Below are 18950 nucleotides of genomic sequence, written 5' to 3' on the forward strand. Positions count from 1 at the left end.
AGCCCTGTAGCTCACATAGTATGCTATTGGGTTGCGCGATATAGATGATATAAATCAGTGGTTCTCAAACTTTTTTCACCAAGTACCACCTCAGAAAACACTTGGTTCTCCAAGTGCCACCATAATGACCAACATTAAAATACAGTAGCATAGTAGGCCTAAATATTAAATAAAAACAAGGTAGAGGTTTTATTTACCGAGTGTATTTAATATTTATGGCAACTGTAACATTACACACAGTTTGAACAGTAACATCAGGGTTTCCCCTTAATGTAATTGAATGTGGCGCGCTGCCACGGCATTTTTATTACCGCCACACTGAAAATAAGGGTAGCCCCCAGAATAAATCACACAAAGTCAGACGCTATTTTTAACTTTTATTACCAATCTTATGATAACAACCAACGGCACAAGTCCAACAGGTTTTACCTCCCATGAAAAAACGTTGCTTTCCCCGACACACAACAACACTTCCTCATTCTGCGCCAATCACCGTTTAGGTACGGACGGTGTGTTTGTAAACATGGGAAAAACTGACATCAAATCCAAACCACACGAACATAAAACATTAACAATATCTGGTTGTTACAAAGTCAGACGCTATTTTTAACTTTTATTACCAATCTTATGATAACAACCAACGGCACAAGTCCAACAGGTTTTACCTCCCATGAAAAAACGTTGCTTTCCCCGACACACAACAACACTTCCTCATTCTGCGCCAATCACCGTTTAGGTACGGACGGTGTGTTTGTAAACATGGGAAAAACTGACATCAAATCCAAACCACACGAACATAAAACATTAACAATATCTGGTTGTTACAAAGTCAGACGCTATTTTTAACTTTTATTACCAATCTTATGATAACAACCAATGGCACAAGTCCAACAGGTTTTACCTCCCATGAAAAAACGTTGCTTTCCCCGACACACAACAACACTTCCTCATTCTGCGCCAATCACCGTTTAGGTACGGACGGTGTGTTTGTAAACATGGGAAAAACTGACATCAAATCCAAACCACACGAACATAAAACATTAACAATATCTGGTCGTTACAGTATGAATTGATATATAAATAGCCTATTATTTGCGCACTATTGACAATCGCTGTACCAAAAACTTGACTACCGAAAAAAGACTTTGATCACCGAAAGCCACGCTACCAAAACCGGATTTTAACAAAACGCACTCCATTGTATGGAGCGTTGTCGGCATGTCTGCGATCATGTGGACGTGGTTATTGTATATATTGCAGACATACGCGCGCAGGCAGCCATCTACAAAATGTGCAAATATTAAGAGGACAGTGGCGGCTTTTAAAAAGAGAAAGTCCAACTAAAGCAGCAGCGCGAAGTAAGTGCAGCATCATGCTCGCTTCTGCCTCAATTTAGTCAGGGACATCGAGGGACACAAGTAGAGTCTCTGAACAAAAGTATATTCTATAATAACACCAGAAGAAGATGCTTGCTAGTTGTTTTTAATTTTAAAGAAGTCATTAAAAGTCTGTAAACACTTGAAAAAAATCTCAGCAAAGTACCTTGTACAATGTAAGTATACATTTTTTGAGCCTTTTTAAAGAAAATCATATCATCATAGCAAATTACTCGATGATGTCATTGTGACCACGACCACAACACGCCCCCAACGCCACAGGTCTCTTGGCAGTTTAGGGGGGACTCTGAGCACTTTTTGATTTAGTGATTCTTTGGCGTAACACTAGATGGAGCCCGCGTACCACAGTTTAAGAATCGGTGAAATAAATGATTTAAATTTTGCTACAAATTGAGATTTCATTATTGCCACGTCAATATTGCATATTACAAACGTATATAATATTGCACATTCTAGAAAATTTGACAGCAAGAAGCAAACAAAGGTGTCCTCAAAATGATGTGGTAGTGAGTGGCTACTGTCCCTCCACAGTGCAGCTTCTAAATCACTATTCCTCGCCCCCACGGCGGCAAATAGACTGTGTTTCTTACAAGACGAGGAAGAGCTAAACATGTGACGTTACGCACTGTAGGATACAAAAAAAAAGCATTGCTAACCGCTACAATGTAAATAGTCATGAAAATAAAGAAAACGCATGAGACGAATGAGAAGGCGTGTCCAAACTTTTGGCCTGTACTGTATATCGTTACAGCAAGAGGCTGCAATATAGATTTTAGTCCATATTATTGCCCATCCCTACTATGCTAGTGTTGCTAACGTATGTGTCCTTATTGTTACGTTGTTGTATGTAATATATGGCATCTATCACATCGGGCAAGCGCAGTTACATTTTATGTATGGATAAAGTGCACAACAGCGCTTCTTAGAGAGGAGACACTGTCTGAGACAGGCTTGTACAAACACAGCTCATTAGCATTAAAGCTACAGACACAAAACGGCTTACTAAAAGCCCTTTGAAACTGTCTAAATTCCAGCATCTAGGCAACACACTTCCAATACAGTGTTGAAAATACTATAAAAACGTGGAGTGGGAAAAAAACTCACATGTGTTCCGTGGACACCTGGTTGAGGCCGCGCGCCAGCTGAGTCACCAGACTGTCGTCCCGGCATACCAGCAAGCTGCTGACCTCTTCGGAGATCCTTCCATTGTACAGAAGGCTCTTGGCGGTGGTGGCAGGTAAAGGAGAGGGCAGCGGGAGTTGGTTTAACACTGCAACAAATAGAAATAAAATAGCATTGAAAAGTGAATATACTGGTACCTCAACTTAAGAGTATTTTGAAATGAGAGCTATCTCTCGGCTAATTGTTATGCTTTAGGTTGCAGGCAAAAATTTTAGTTACAAGCATCCCCGCCATTAGTTGGCATAGCGAATGTCACAGTGATAAGATCCACCCATAACATTAGCTTATAGCTGCTAGTCTGCACCATACTGAAGCAGAATGAGTCTAACATCAGTCAAGGATGTGAAAATATCTAAGAAGCAGACATTCATCCATGAAAATATGGAGACGCTGCTGATGGTGTGTTTGACAGCGAAGCAGCTGGAAGGAGACACCGTAGAAGTCCCCTCTCCAAGGTAAATGCTGTACATTATTATTAAATTTTTTCATAAAACTACTGTAGTTGTTTATAGTACATTCTATTGTATCATTTTTATGCAATATTTACGATCTAATAGTTTTTCTTTTTAAAGGCATGTTCCTTGTTAAAACTGTGCTGTTACGGGGGGCAAGCACCAAATAAATTGATTTAAATAAATTTCAATGGGAGACAAATGTTTTGAGTTCAGAGCTATGTCACAGAAACAAATAAGCTCGTAAGTTGGGGTACTAGTGAATTAGTAACTGCTGAGACACGAACAAGGGTTATGATTAACACCCTAAGAACCAGCGTCCTATGCAGTGGACATTTTTGTATTGCAGAAAAGGACTTAATTTTTCCGAAATTTGTAACTCTGACAAAAGTAATAGACAAAAACAAGTTCTGGGTATGTTAAATAAATCCTAAAATAACATATTGTCCTGAGAACCAGCGTCCTCTGCAGTGGACATTTGTTTTGGGGCTATTTATTTTGTCAGAGTTTAAAATTTCTAAAAATAAAAAAAAGAAGAGCCCCCAAAATGCCCACTACGGAGGATGCTAGTTCTCAGGGGTTGATAGACAAACCAATCACACCTATGGACAATTTAGAGTCATCAATTAACATGGATGTTTTGGGATGTAGAAGGAAGTACAGGTGGGGAGTGAATGGAACCCATTTCCTGTCTGTGAACCTTTGACATTCCGAAATTTCAAACTATAAGCCACTACTTTTTTCCTACGCTTTAAACCCTGCAGCTTATAAAAACGGTGCGGCTAATTTATGGCTTTTTCTTCGCTAACAACCATAATGTTTTGTATTCAACAAATAGTTTTCAACACCGACAGAGACACTGAAAAGGTGTGTTGTTGTTTGGGCTTTGGCAACATCTTTTGGACAAGTTGGCTCTCTGCAGGTGCTTTGGGTTGAAAATGTACTTCTTGTTTCGTGCCTTGAACTGGAAGTATATTTCGTGTTGTCTACTATTTTCTTCATGGCGTTTCTGCTCGAAAGGATTCTTCATTCATCACCCCAAGCATCATTTGTTAGTTTTACAATCTTACTAAAAAAATTCATAATTACTAAACGGTCCCATGTGTGATGTATTTAGGAATGTTTCAAATCATATTTGTACGTGCTATCGTAATGTAATCAAGCGAATATCCTTAGCATTAGCGAATATGCTAACACGTTTACAATTGTCCATGTTAGCATGATTAACTTACGATGGCATTTCTTTTTGTATTGTTTCAGTTTCGTAGAGTCACTAAAACGTCACCGTGGAGGTATTGAGTCTGTTTAGCTGATGGGAGAGCCAGCTAGTGGGTCCACGGCGATGACTTCTGTTTTGTTTGATCAGCCGTTTTACTGCCATGTGACAGGCACCATTTGGAAACAATTACATATGTAAATAAACATTTACAAAATCTTTCGTAGCCGTATATATTTGAGGCTTTTGGTCAGGTGCGGCTAATGTATGTAAAAATATTTATTTCTTATCAAATTTGGTAGGTGCGTTTTACATACCGGTGCGATCCCTAACCCGGAAAGTGTGGTGCTAACCAATTTGGACACTTTTTCAATGCATTTTGCGGATTATTTGGAAATACCAAGATGACGCCGGGATGCTGATGCACTTACGGTGGGTGAGGCTAGCGATTCCAGCGAGAGTCGTGATGGGAACATGAGGCATATTTTAATGCATATTTGTACGTGCTATCGTAATGTAATCAAGCGAGCATCCTTAGCATTAGCGAGTATGCTAACATGTTTACAATTGTCTGTGTTAGCAATATTAATTTATAATGGCATTTCTTTTTGCATTGTTTCAGTTTCGTAGATTCACTAAAACGTCACCATGGAGTTATTGAGTCTGTTTAGTTGATTGGAGAGCCAGCTAGTGGGTCCACGACGACGACTTCTGTTTTGTTTGATCAGCCGTTTTACTGCCATGTGACAGGCACCGTTTGGAAACCATTATGTATGTACAGCAGGGGTCCCCAAACTACGGCCCGCGGGCCGGATCCGGCCACCCAGCATCCAAAATCCGGCCCACGGGAAGTCCCAAGTTAAAAAAAAAGGTGTTTTAATTTTTTTTATTTTATTATTATTATTATTATTTTATTTATTTATTTATTTTATCTTTTCTTTCTAATCCATTTTATACCGCTTGTTACTCTCGGTGTCTCCTAGCCGCTCAGGCAAATCATATTGTCTAAAAATTAATTTTCCCATCGATAACGTGACAATGTTAAATGTTGATGAACATCAATGTTAATTGATGTTAAATGACAAAACGGATTAACTCGCTGGAATATAAAGACAATGTATAAATGTATATATATATATATATATATATATATATATATATATATATATATGTATATGTATATATATATATATGTGTGTATATATATATATATATATATATATATATATATATATATATATATATATATATATATATATATATATATATATATATATATATATATATATATATATATACACACATATATATATATATATATATTTATATATATGTCTTAATTAGATTATCCAAAAAATAGTGCTCGATACCGTGGTAGAGCGTAATATGTATGTGTGGGGAAAAAATCACAAGACTATTTCATCTCTACAGGCCTGTTTCATGAGGGGTTTTTGAAACAGGCCTGTAGAGATGAAATAGTCTTGTGATTTTTTTCCCCACACATACATATATATATATATGTATACATATACATATATATATATATATATACATACATATATATACATACATACATACATACATACATACATACATATATATATATATATATATATATATATATATATATATATATATATATATATACATACATACATATATATACATCTATATATGTATATATATATATGCATATATATATACATATGCATATATATATATATATATATGCATATATATATATATATGCATATATATATATACATATACATGTATATATATATATACATATACATATATATACATATATATATATATACATATATATATACATATATACATATATACATATATATATACATATATACATATATATATATATATATATATATATATATATATATATATATATATATATATATATATATATATATATATATATATATATATATATGTATGTATGTATGTATGTATGTATATATATATATATATATATATATATATATATATATATATATATATATATATATATATATAAATGATAAATGGGTTATACTTGTATAGCGCTTTTCTACCTTCAAGGTACTCAAAGCGCTTTGACAGTATTTCCACATTCACCCATTCACACACACATTCACACACTGATGGCGGGAGCTGCCATGCAAGGCGCTAACCAGCAGCCATCAGCAGCAAGGGTGAAGTGTCTTGCCCAAGGACACAACGGACGTGACTAGGATGGTAGAAGGTGGGGATTGAACCCCAGTAACCAGCAACCCTCCGGTTGCTGGCACGGCCACTCTACCAACTCTTCGCCACGCCCGGCCCCCGGCCAAATTTTTTTAACCCAATGTGGCCCCCGGGTCAAAAAGTTTGGGGACCACTGATGTACAGTCATGGTCAAAAGATTCGTAAAGAACATAATGTCATGACTGTCTTGAGTTTCCAATAATTGATCACATTTTCAGTAGACCCATAATAAATTCATAAAAGTTTCCAATAATTGATCACATTTTCAGTAGACCCATAATAAATTCATAAAAGAACCAAACTTCATGAATGTTTTTTGTGACCAACAAGTATGTGCTCCAATCACTCAAGAGTTGTAGAAATTGTAGAAATTATTGGAAACTCAATACAGCCATGTTCTTTACAAGTGTATGTACATTTTTGACCACGACTGTAAATAAACATTTACCAAATCTTTCGTACCCATAAACATTAGCGGCTTTTGGTCAGGTGCGGCTAATACTGTATATGTACAAATATGTATTTCTGATCAAATTTGGTGGGTGCGTTTTACATACTGGTGCGCTCCCTAAGCCGGAAAATGCGGTGCTAACCAATTTGGACACTTTTCAATGCATTTTGTGGATTATTTGGAAATACCAAGACGACGCCGGGATGCTGTTGCACTTACGGTGGGTGAGGCTAACGATTCCAGCGAGAGTCGTGATGGGAACATGAGGCATACATACTTTTTGCATTGTTTCAGTTTCACTAAAACGTCACAGTGGAGTTATTAAATCTGTTTAGCTGATTGGAGAGCCAGCTAGTGGGTCCACGACGATGACTTCTGTTTTGTTTGACCAGCCGTTTTACTGCCGTGTGACAGGCACTATTTGGAAACAATTACATTATGTAAATAAACATTGACAAAATCTTTCGTACCCGTATATATTTGCGGCTTTTGGTCCGGTGCGGCTAATGTATGTAAAAAATTGTATTTCCTATCAAATTTGGTGGGTGCATTTGAATACCGGTGCGCTCCCTAACCTAAAAGTTTGGTACTAACCAATTTGGACAATTTTTCAATGCATTTCGTGGATTATTTGGAAATACCAAGACGACGCCGGGATGCTGTTGCACTTACGGTCGGTGAGGCTAGCGATTCCAGCGAGAGTCGTGATGGGAACATGAGGCATACCGGTACATACCGTATTTTTCGGATTATAAATCGCACCGGCCGAAAATGCATAATAAAGAAGAAAAAAAACATATAAAAGTCGAACTGGAGTATAAATTGCATTTTTGGGGGAAATTTATTTGATAAAATCCAACACCAAGAATAGACATTTGAAAAGCAATTTAAAATAAATAAAGAATAGTGAACAACAGGCTGAATAAGTGTACGTTATATGAGGCATAAATAACCAACTGAGAACGTGCCTGGTATGTTAACGTAACATATTATGGTAAGAGTCATTCAAATAACTATAACATATAGAACATGCTATACGTTTACCAAACAATCGGTCACGCCTAATCGCTAAATCCCATGAAATCTTATACGTCTAGTCTCTTACGTGAATGAGCTAAATAATATTATTTAATATTTTACGGTAATGTGTTAAACATTTCACACATAGGTCGCTCCTGAGTATAAGTCGCACCCCTGGGCAAACTATGAAAAAAACTGCGCCTTATAGTCCGAAAAATACTGTACATACTTTTTGCATTGTTTCAGTTTCGTAGATTCACTAAAACGTCACCATGGAGGTATTGAGTCTGTTTAGCTGATAGGAGAGCCAGCTAGTGGGTCCACGGCGACGACTTCTGTTTTGTTTGATCAGCCGTTTTACTGCCGCGTGACAGGCACCATTTGGAAACAATTACCGTATATTACCAAATAAACGCCCTTGTGCAAATAACCGCCCATGTCCTAATAGCCGCCCGGGGTCTGACCCCATTTTGTGAATTAACCGCCTCTTCCTAATAACCGCCCATGTCCAAATAGCCGCCCATGGGCTGTTATTCGCATAATTTAGATTAAAATCATATTGATTTCATTAAGCCCAATTTATAAGCTAAAAGGAAAAGCAAAGGTGCAGTAATTCTGGTAATTACGGTAACAGCAGACTTTACGTGGGGATTCTGGGTAATCAACATATTGCAATGGGTCACCGCATATAGCGTAACACACACTCAACGACAACAACAAACCCACGAGGAAAAGTTTCAACATGGCAAGCAACAGTAGCAGTGAGTTGAATGAACAGGATACCGGTACACCACAACTGATGGACGGGAATACTTTAAGGGGGAAGAAGAACAGAAAGTTTGACTTAAAGTTCAAGCTAGCGGTTGTGAAGTCTGCGGAGCAGAATTCTGGTTTGGCAGCGGCCAGGCAGTTTAACGTTGACCCAAAACGTGTACGAGAATGGAAACAAAAAAAGGGAGAACTACTATCTCAGTCGGCAATCAATGGAAAACGGGCTCGCTTATCTGGTGGAGGTATGAAGAAAGTGAGCGACGAGCTTGATGCTAATTTGTGTCAGTGGATACATCACGTATGCTGCTTTATTTAAAACTTGGACTACTGTAGCCTTTATTTTATTTAAGTGACAGTATTATTGTTCTGTTTTGATGGTGGGTTTTATACATGAGTACTTCGTACCATAATTTTATTTTTCCCGGTAGGCTGCTTTATTTAAAAAGTTTATTTATTTTTAGTATTGGTATTCTATTTGACAATTGTTGCACTACTGCCATATTGAGGCCTTGTTGATCTCTTGTCTTTTGATAGCTACCTCATGTTGATCTCTTGTTTTTTTGTATGTATGTTTACAATAGCTTTTACATTTAAAGTTTTGTGTACGAAAAAAAAATACTGGACAGTGACAATTGTAACCAAATAATGGCCTGGTGCAGGCTGGTGCAAAAATAAATAAAAGCCTTGTGCAAATAACCGCCCATGTCCTAATAGCCGCCCGGGGTCTGACCGCATTTTGTGAAATAAACGCCCGGGCTACTATTTGGTAATATACGGTACATATGTAAATAAACATTTACAAAATCTTTCGTACACTTTTTCAATGCATTTTGTGGATTATTTGGAAATACCAAGACGACGCCGGGATGCTGTTGCACTTACGGTCGGTGAGGCTAGCGATTCCAGCGAGAGTCATGATGGGAACATGAGGCATACATACCGTATTTTTCGGATTATAAATCGCTCCGGAGTATAAATCACACCGGCCGAAGATGCATAATAAAGAAGAAAAAAAACATATATAAGTCGCACTGGAGTATAAGTCGCATTTTTGGGGGAAATTTATTTGATAAAATCCAACACCAAGAATAGACATTTGAAAGGCAATTTAAAATAAATAAAAAATAGTGAACAACAGGCTGAATAAGTGTACGTTATATGAGGCATAAATAACCAACTGAGAACGTGCCTGGTATGTTAACGTAACATATTATGGTAAGAGTCATTTAAATAACTATAACATATAGAACATGCTATACGTTTACCAAACAATCTGTCACTCCTAATCGCTAAATTCGATGAAATCTTAGACGTCTAGTCTCTTACGTGAATGAGCTAAATAATATTATTTGATATTTTACGTCAATGTGTTAATGATTTCACACATAAGTCGCTCCTGAGTATAAGTCGCACCCCTGGGCAAACTATGAAAAAAACTGCGACTTATAGTCCGAAAAATACTGTACATACTTTTTGCATTGTTTCAGTTTCGTAGATTCACTAAAACGTCACCATGGAGGTATTGAGTCTGTTTAGCTGATTGGAGAGCCAGCTAGTGGGTCCACGACGACGACTTCTGTTTTGTTTGATCAGCCGTTTTACTGCCGCGTGACAAGCACCATTTGGAAACAATGACATATGTAAATAAACATTTACAAAATCTTTCGTACACTTTTTGAATGCATTTTGTGGATTATTTGGAAATACCAAGACGACGCTGGGATGCTGTTGCACTTACGGTCGGTGAGGCTAGCGATTCCAGCGAGAGTCGTGATGGGAACATGAGGCATACATACCGTATTTTTCGGATTATAAATCGCTCCGGAGTATAAATCGCTCCGGAGTATAAATCGCTCCGGAGTATAAATCGCACCGGCCGAAAATGCATAATAAAAAAGAAAAAAAACTTATATAAGTCGCACTGGAGTATAAGTCGCATTTTTGGGGGAAATTTATTTGATAAAATCCAACTCCAAGAACAAACATTTGAAAAGCAATTTAAAATAAATAAAGAATAGTGAACAACAGGCTGAATAAGGATACGTTATATGACGCATAAATAACCAACTGAGAACGTGCCTGGCATGTTAACATATTATGGTAAGAGTCATTCAAATAACTATAACATATAGAACATGCTATACGTTTACCAAACAATCTGTCACTCCTAATCGCTAAATTTGATGAAATCTTATACGTCTAGTCTCTTAGGTGAATGAGCTATATAATATTATTTGATATTTTACGGTAATGTGTTAATCATTTCACACATAAATCGCTCCTGAGTATAAGTCGCACCCCTGGGCAAATTATGAAAAAAACTGCGACTTATAGTCCGAAAAATACGGTACATACTTTTTGCATTGTTTCAGTTTCGTAGATTCACTAAAACGTCACCATGGAGGTATTGAGTCTGTTTAGCTGATTGGAGAGCCAGCTAGTGGGTCCACGACGACGACTTCTGTTTTGTTTGATCATCCGTTTTACTGCCGCGTGACAGGCACCATTTGGAAACATTTACATATGTAAATAAACATTTACAAAATCTTTCGTACACTTTTTCAATGCATTTTGTGGATTATTTGGAAATACCAAGACGACGGCGGGATGCTGTTGCACTTACAGTCGGTGAGGCTAGCGATTCCAGCGAGAGTCATGATGGGAACATGAGGCATACATACCGTATTTTTCGGATTATAAATTGCTCCGGAGTTTAAATCACACCGGCCGAAAATGCATAATGAAGAAGAAAAAAAACATATATAAGTCGCACTGGAGTATAAATCACATTTTTTGGGGGAATTTATTTGATAAAATCCAACACCAAGAATAGACATTTGAAAGGCAATTTAAAAAAAATAAAAGAATAGTGAACAACAGGCTGAATAAGTGTACGTTATATGACGCATAAATAACCAACTGAGAACGTGCCTGGTATGTTAACGTAACATATTATGGTAAGAGTCATTCAAATAACTATAACATATAGAACATGCTATACGTTTACCAAACAATCTGTCACTCCTAATCGCTAAATCCCATGAAATCTTATACGTCTAGTCTCTTACGTGAATGAGCTAAATAATATTATTTGACATTTTACGGTAATGTGTTAATCATTTCACACATAAGTCGCTCCTGAGTATAAATCGCACCCCTGGGCAAACTATGAAAAAAACTGCGACTTATAGTCCGAAAAATACTGTACATACTTTTTGCATTGTTTCAGTTTCGTAGATTCACTAAAACGTCACCGTGGAGGTATTGAGTCCGTTTAGTTGACTGGAGAGCCAGCTATTGGGTCCACGGCGACGACTTCTGTTTTGTTTGATCAGCCGTTTTACTGCCGCGTGACAGGCACCATTTGGAAACAATTACATATGTAAATAAATATTTACAAAATCTTTCGTACACTTTTTCAATGCATTTTGTGGATTATTTGGAAATACCAAGACGACGGCGGGATGCTGTTGCACTTACAGTCGGTGAGGCTAGCGATTCCAGCGAGAGTCATGATGGGAACATGAGGCATACATACCGTATTTTTCGGATTATAAATCGCTCCGGAGTATAAATCGCACCGGCCGAAAATGCATAATAAAGAAGAAAAAAACATATATAAGTCGCACTGGAGTATAAATCACATTTTTGGGGGAAATTTATTTGATAAAATCCAACTCCAAGAACAGACATTTGAAAAGCAATTTAAAATAAATAAAGAATGGTGAACAACAGGCTGAATAAGTGTACGTTATATGAGGCATAAATAACCAACTGAGAACGTGCCTGGTATGTTAACGTAACATATTATGGTAAGAGTCATTCAAATAACTATAACATATAGAACATGCTATACGTTTACCAAACAATCTGTCACTCCTAATCGCTAAATTCGATGAAATCTTAAACGTCTAGTCTCTTAGGTGAATGAGCTATATAATATTATTTGATATTTTACGGTAATGTGTTAATCATTTCACACATAAATCGCTCCTGAGTATAAGTCGCACCCCTGGGCAAATTATGAAAAAAACTGCGACTTATAGTCCGAAAAATACGGTACATACTTTTTGCATTGTTTCAGTTTCGTAGATTCACTAAAACGTCACCGTGGAGGTATTGAGTCTGTTTAGCTGATTGGAGAGCCAGCTAGTGGGTCCACGACGACGACTTCTGTTTTGTTTGATCAGCCGTTTTACTGCCGCGTGACAGGCACCATTTGGAAACAATTACATATGTAAATAAATATTTACAAAATCTTTCGTACACTTTTTCAATGCATTTTGTGGATTATTTGGAAATACCAAGACGACGGCGGGATGCTGTTGCACTTACAGTCGGTGAGGCTAGCGATTCCAGCGAGAGTCATGATGGGAACATGAGGCATACATACCGTATTTTTCGGATTATAAATCGCTCCGGAGTATAAATCGCACCGGCCGAAAATGCATAATAAAGAAGAAAAAAACATATATAAGTCGCACTGGAGTATAAATCACATTTTTGGGGGAAATTTATTTGATAAAATCCAACTCCAAGAACAGACATTTGAAAAGCAATTTAAAATAAATAAAGAATAGTGAACAACAGGCTGAATAAGTGTACGTTATATGAGGCATAAATAACCAACTGAGAACGTGCCTGGTATGTTAACGTAACATATTATGGTAAGAGTCATTCAAATAACTATAACATATAGAACATGCTATACGTTTACCAAACAATCTGTCACTCCTAATCGCTAAATTCGATGAAATCTTAAACGTCTAGTCTCTTAGGTGAATGAGCTATATAATATTATTTGATATTTTACGGTAATGTGTTAATCATTTCACACATAAATCGCTCCTGAGTATAAGTCGCACCCCTGGGCAAATTATGAAAAAAACTGCGACTTATAGTCCGAAAAATACGGTACATACTTTTTGCATTGTTTCAGTTTCGTAGATTCACTAAAACGTCACCGTGGAGGTATTGAGTCTGTTTAGCTGATTGGAGAGCCAGCTAGTGGGTCCACGACGACGACTTCTGTTTTGTTTGATCAGCCGTTTTACTGCCGCGTGACAGGCACCATTTGGAAACAATGACATATGTAAATAAACATTTACAAAATCTTTCGTACACTTTTTCAATGCATTTTGTGGATTATTTGGAAATACCAAGACGACGCCGGGATGCTGTTGCACTTACGGTCGGTGAGGCTAGCGATTCCAGCGAGAGTCGTGATGGGAACATGAGGCATACTTACCGTATTTTTCGGATTATAAATCGCTCCGGAGTATAAATCGCACCGGCCGAAAATGCATAATAAAGAAAATAAAAACATATATAAGTTGCACTGGAGTATAAGTCGCATTTTTGGGGGAAATTTATTTGATAAAATCCAACACCAAGAACAAACATTTGAAAAGCAATTTAAAATAAATAAAGAATAGTGAACAACAGGCTGAATAAGTGTACGTTATATGAGGCATAAATAACCAACTGAGAACGTGCCTGGTATGTTAACGTAACATATTATGGTAAGAGTCATTCAAATAACTATAACATATAGAACATGCTATACGTTTACCAAACAATCTGTCACTCCTAATCGCTAAATCCCATGAAATCTTATACGTCTAGTCTCTTACGTGAATGAGCTAAATAATATTATTTGATATTTTACGGTAATGTGTTAATTATTTCACACATAAATCGCTCCTGAGTATAAGTCGCACCCCTGGCCAAACTATGAAAAAAACTGCGACTTATAGTCCGAAAAATACGGTACATACTTTTTGCATTGTTTCAGTTTCGTTGATTCACTAAAACGTCACCGTGGAGGTATTGAGTCTGTTTAGCTGATTGGAGAGCCAGCTAGTTGGTCCACGACGACGACTTCTGTTTTGTTTGATCAGCCGTTTTACTGCCGCGTGACAGGCACCATTTGGAAACAATGACATATGTAAATAAACATTTACAAAATCTTTCGTACACTTTTTCAATGCGTTTTGTGGATTATTTGGAAATACCAAGACGACGGCGGGATGCTGTTGCACTTACGGTCGGTGAGGCTAGCGATTCCAGCGAGAGTCGTGATGGGAACATGAGGCATATCACCATTCATGCTGAAGATGAGGTCAAAGGGTCGACTGGATGCGCAGGCTGCTCGATATCACCAAGGTCTTCACCCTATCCTCACATCTCCAAAATGCTGTGGAGTGCAACAAATTGGTTTTTTTTTAAAACAAAAAGGCAATACATGGGTTATTATCAATGTGGTTGAATACATTCCCATAGTGCTCCTCTTCAATTGTCATACTATTGCTGCTTTCCTGATGTACTGAATGAGGCCTTCTTAGCCAGCCTGCTTGGCAAGTTTCATGTCTGACCCAGAAGGTGCCACGACCATTCCATCCCCCCCTTCGTCTCCCTTTACCTGGCCACAAACACACAACCTTCCCTATCGCAAGCTCGCAGCGAACGCAGCTTATTTATATCCACCAAAAAAAGAGTCCCAACCCCTAGCTAGCTTTTTGTTAGCATGCTCCTACTTAGCTAGAGGGCTAACAACAAAACAACACAAAAAAAGGATGTCAATTCACCAAAAGCCAGTCTCGTTTCCCCGTCTTTTGTGCCCCAGCCGTCACGGCGTTCGGTCTGAAAATAGCCACATTTTCTCACCTTAACGCCAGCTGTCACGGTGTAATGGTTAGGTTATTACGACTGCTTGACGTGCAAGTAGCGTCAGAGCGTCCGGGAGAGTAAAGAAGTCCCGGGGTTAGCCGGCTAGCAACAACTGGAGATGTGGCTATGCTAGCGGGCTAACTGGAAGTTGTCTGCCCCTGGATCGGAACCAGCTAGCCGCCGCTAGCCGTGTCTTGTCTCGCCCCCCTTGCTCGGGAGTCGGATCCGTGCACCTCAACGTCGCGTCCGGACAAAGTCTCGCCGGGAGAGTAAGCATAATCATAAGAAAACAAAAAAAATAATAATAACCGCTAGGGAGGCAACGTTTGAAGGAGGGGGGGTGTACAAAAGCACAAGAGCCGTCACTAAATCACCGTTCGGAGCCTAACCCTCTTAGGCGATCACACAAGGCCGCCTGGTGCACACAATGAGGCGGCCTCCGCAAGGGGGCCGATGGAAGCGTTTCTTTTTACGTCGGATAAATGTGCCTTATTTACCTCGGGATGTGATGAGAAAGAAGTGGCTCCGGTGGTGGAGGAGGTGGACGAGGAGGAGGTGGACGAGGGGGAGGAGCGGTAGGATGGCAGCTGGTTGAAGGTGGAGAGGAGACTCTAGCTCCCTCTCCGTCCCGCCATCCGAACAGCTCCTCCAACAGGGGAACGACAGCCAACCCCCGCCGGACACACACACACACACGCACACACTCACACTGCGGGCCTTTTGTCTGGGTACCCCTCGGCTAATCTCGGATCTAAACAATGGGAACTTTACTGATTGACAACCCAGAATTCAGAATTCGACCAAAAAGATCAATACAGAGTTTGAAAAAACAAACCCAATCCATAACTCAACTGTAAACACCTGTAAGTCCAACTACCATAACAAGTAAAAAAAAATAAAAAGCAACTGGTGATGATAACCATAGAGCAGGGGTGTCAACGTCAAGGCCCTTGACTTTGTATTGACTATGAAATAAATCACTTACTAAATTTTACAGCCATTTAAAAAACAAAATAAAGATAATAATAATAAATAAAAAAGATGGCAGAACAAAAGTGTGGGAGGGGGGAAAGGGAACTTAAACTCAAATATATTTGAAAAATAAATACATTCTAAATCAGGGGTCACCAACCTTTTTGAAACCAAGAGCTACTTCTTGGGTACTGATTAATGCGAAGGGCTACCAGTTTGATACACACTTAAATAAATTGCCAGAAATAGCCAATTTGCTCAATTTACCTTTAACTCTGTTTTTATTAATAATTAATGATATTTACACTTAATTGAACGGTTTAAAAGAGGAGAAAACACGAAAAAAATGACAATTAATTTTGAAACATAGTTTATCTTCAATTTCGACTCTTTAAAATTCAAAATTCAACCGAAAAAAAGAAGAGAAAAACTAGCTAATTCGAATCTTTTAAAAAAATTTTTTTTTTTTTTTTTTTATGGAACATCATTAGTAATTTTTCCTGATTAAGATTGATTTTAGAATTTTGATGACATGTTTTAAAAAGGTTAAAATCTAATCTACACTTTTTTAGAATATATAACAAATTGGACCAAGCTATATTTCTAACAAAGACAAATGATTATTTCTTCTAGATTCTCCAGAACAAAAATGTTAAAATAAATTCAAAATACTTTGAAATAAGATTTAAATGTGATTCTACAGATTTTCTAGATTTGCCAGAATATTTTTTTTTGAATTTTAATCATAATAAGTTTGAAGAAATATTCCACAAATATTCTTCGTCGAAAAAACAGAAGCTAAAATTAAGAATTAAATTAAAATGTATTTATTATTCTTTACAATAAAAACAATACATTTACCTGAACATTGATTTAAATTGTCAGGAAAGAAGAGGAAGGAAATTAAAAGGTAAAAAGGTATATGTGTTTAAAAATCCTAAAATAATTTTTAAGGTTGTATTTTTTTCTCTAAAATTGTCTTTCTGAAAGTTATAAGAAGCAAAGTAAAAAAAATAATGACTTAAACCAAGTCTTTAAAATATTTTCTTGGATTTTCAAATTCTATTTGAGTTTTGTCTCTCTTAGTAGTAAAAATGTCGGGCAAAGCGAGACCAGCTTGCTAGTAAATAAATAAAATTTAAAAAATAGAGGCAGCTCACTGGTAAGGGTTGCTATTTGAGCTATTTTTAGAACAGGCCAGCGGGCTACTCATCTGGTCCTTACGGGCTACCTGGTGCCCGCGGGCACCGCGTTGGTGACCCCTGTTCTAAATCATTTTAAGTAAATATGTTTTAGGTTGATTGGCAACATTAATGAGTGTGAATGTTGTCTGTCTATCTGTGTTGGCCCTGTGATGAGGTGGCGACTTGTCCAGGGTGTACACCGCCTTCCGCCCGAATGCAGCTGAGATAGGCTCCAGCACCCCCCGCGACCTCAAAAAGGGACAAGCGGTAGAAAATGGATGGATGGATGTTTAAATAAGCCGTGCTAAGAATATTGTACACTAAAACACATACAAATATTTTGATATTAATAATTAATTAATCATTATTTTAATTATAATATATAATCATTCTAATGGGAATTTGATTGTTTTAAATTGTTTTTCGAAACAAAAATAATAAAACATGCAAAACTTACATTCTTTAAAGTCGGCTAAATAAAAATGTGTCAAAACAAAAGAGTGAAAAAAGGAAAATGCAAATAATTAAATACATTAAACATATTTTGAGATAATAAATAAATTGTAAATTATTTTAAATAAATACCTTTCATATAAGGCTTAATTGCCGCCATTAGAATAAAATGAAAATATTTTTAATAAAGCAGTAATAATGACAATAATGTTCAATACAGTATTAGAAAGTCATTAGAATATTTGCAAAGTAAATTAACAATTTGGGTTGTCAAAGTCGAGGCTGGGTATCCTTTGGCTAATCTCGGATCTAAACAATGGGAACTTTACTGACTGACAACCCAGAATTCAGAATTTGACCAAAAAGATCAATACAGAGTTTGAAAAAACAAACCCAATCCATAACTCACCTGTAAACACCTGTAAGTCCAACTACCGTAACAAGTAAAAAATTAAAAAATAATAAAAAGCAACTGGTGATGATAACCATAGAGCAGGGGTGTCAAAGTCAAGGCCCTTGACTTTGTATTGACTATGAAATAAATCACTTACTAAATTTTACAGCCATTTAAAAAAAATAAAAAAAAATAATTTTAAAAAAGATGTCAGAACAAAAGTGTGGGAGGGGGAAAAATGAACTAAATTAAAGACATAAAATATATTTGAAAAATAAATAAATTCTAAATAATTTTAAATGAATATGTTTAAATAAGCCCTGATAAGAATATTGTACATTAAAACTGCTATCCATCCATCCATCCATCCATCTTCCTTATCCGAGGTCGGGTCGCGGGGGCAGCAGCCTAAGCAGGGAAGCCCAGACTTCCCTCTCCCCAGCCACTTCGTCCAGCTCTTCCCGGGGGATCCCGAGGCGTTCCCAGGCCAGCCGGGAGAGATAGTCTTCCCAACATGTCCTGGGTCTTCCCCGTGGCCTCCT

The 18950-nt window shown here is 37.3% G+C and overlaps 1 protein-coding gene across 5 annotated transcripts in view; it reads right to left on the minus strand.

Moving 5' to 3' along the window:
* Positions 1-16275, minus strand: part of LOC133629973 (nipped-B-like protein B) — a 57914-nt gene extending 41639 nt beyond the window's left edge. For 2 of the 5 annotated variants that reach the window (XM_062021162.1, XM_062021138.1), the window contains exons 1-3: positions 15903-16274; positions 14782-14932; positions 2502-2667 (exon numbers count right to left, since the gene is read on the minus strand). In XM_062021162.1, coding sequence (XP_061877146.1) covers positions 2502-2667; positions 14782-14845 — 230 coding nt within the window. In that variant the 5' untranslated portion in view covers positions 14846-14932; positions 15903-16274. Of the gene's footprint in view, positions 1-2501; positions 2668-14781; positions 14933-15323; positions 15573-15902 lie in introns of those variants that run through there. The other 3 variants (XM_062021154.1, XM_062021143.1, XM_062021147.1) reach the window with 3 other exon arrangements.
* Between the last annotated feature and the right edge of the window lie 2675 nt (positions 16276-18950).

This window comes from Entelurus aequoreus, linkage group LG02, assembly GCF_033978785.1.
Source record: "Entelurus aequoreus isolate RoL-2023_Sb linkage group LG02, RoL_Eaeq_v1.1, whole genome shotgun sequence".
Classification (NCBI taxonomy): Eukaryota; Metazoa; Chordata; class Actinopteri; order Syngnathiformes; family Syngnathidae; genus Entelurus; species Entelurus aequoreus.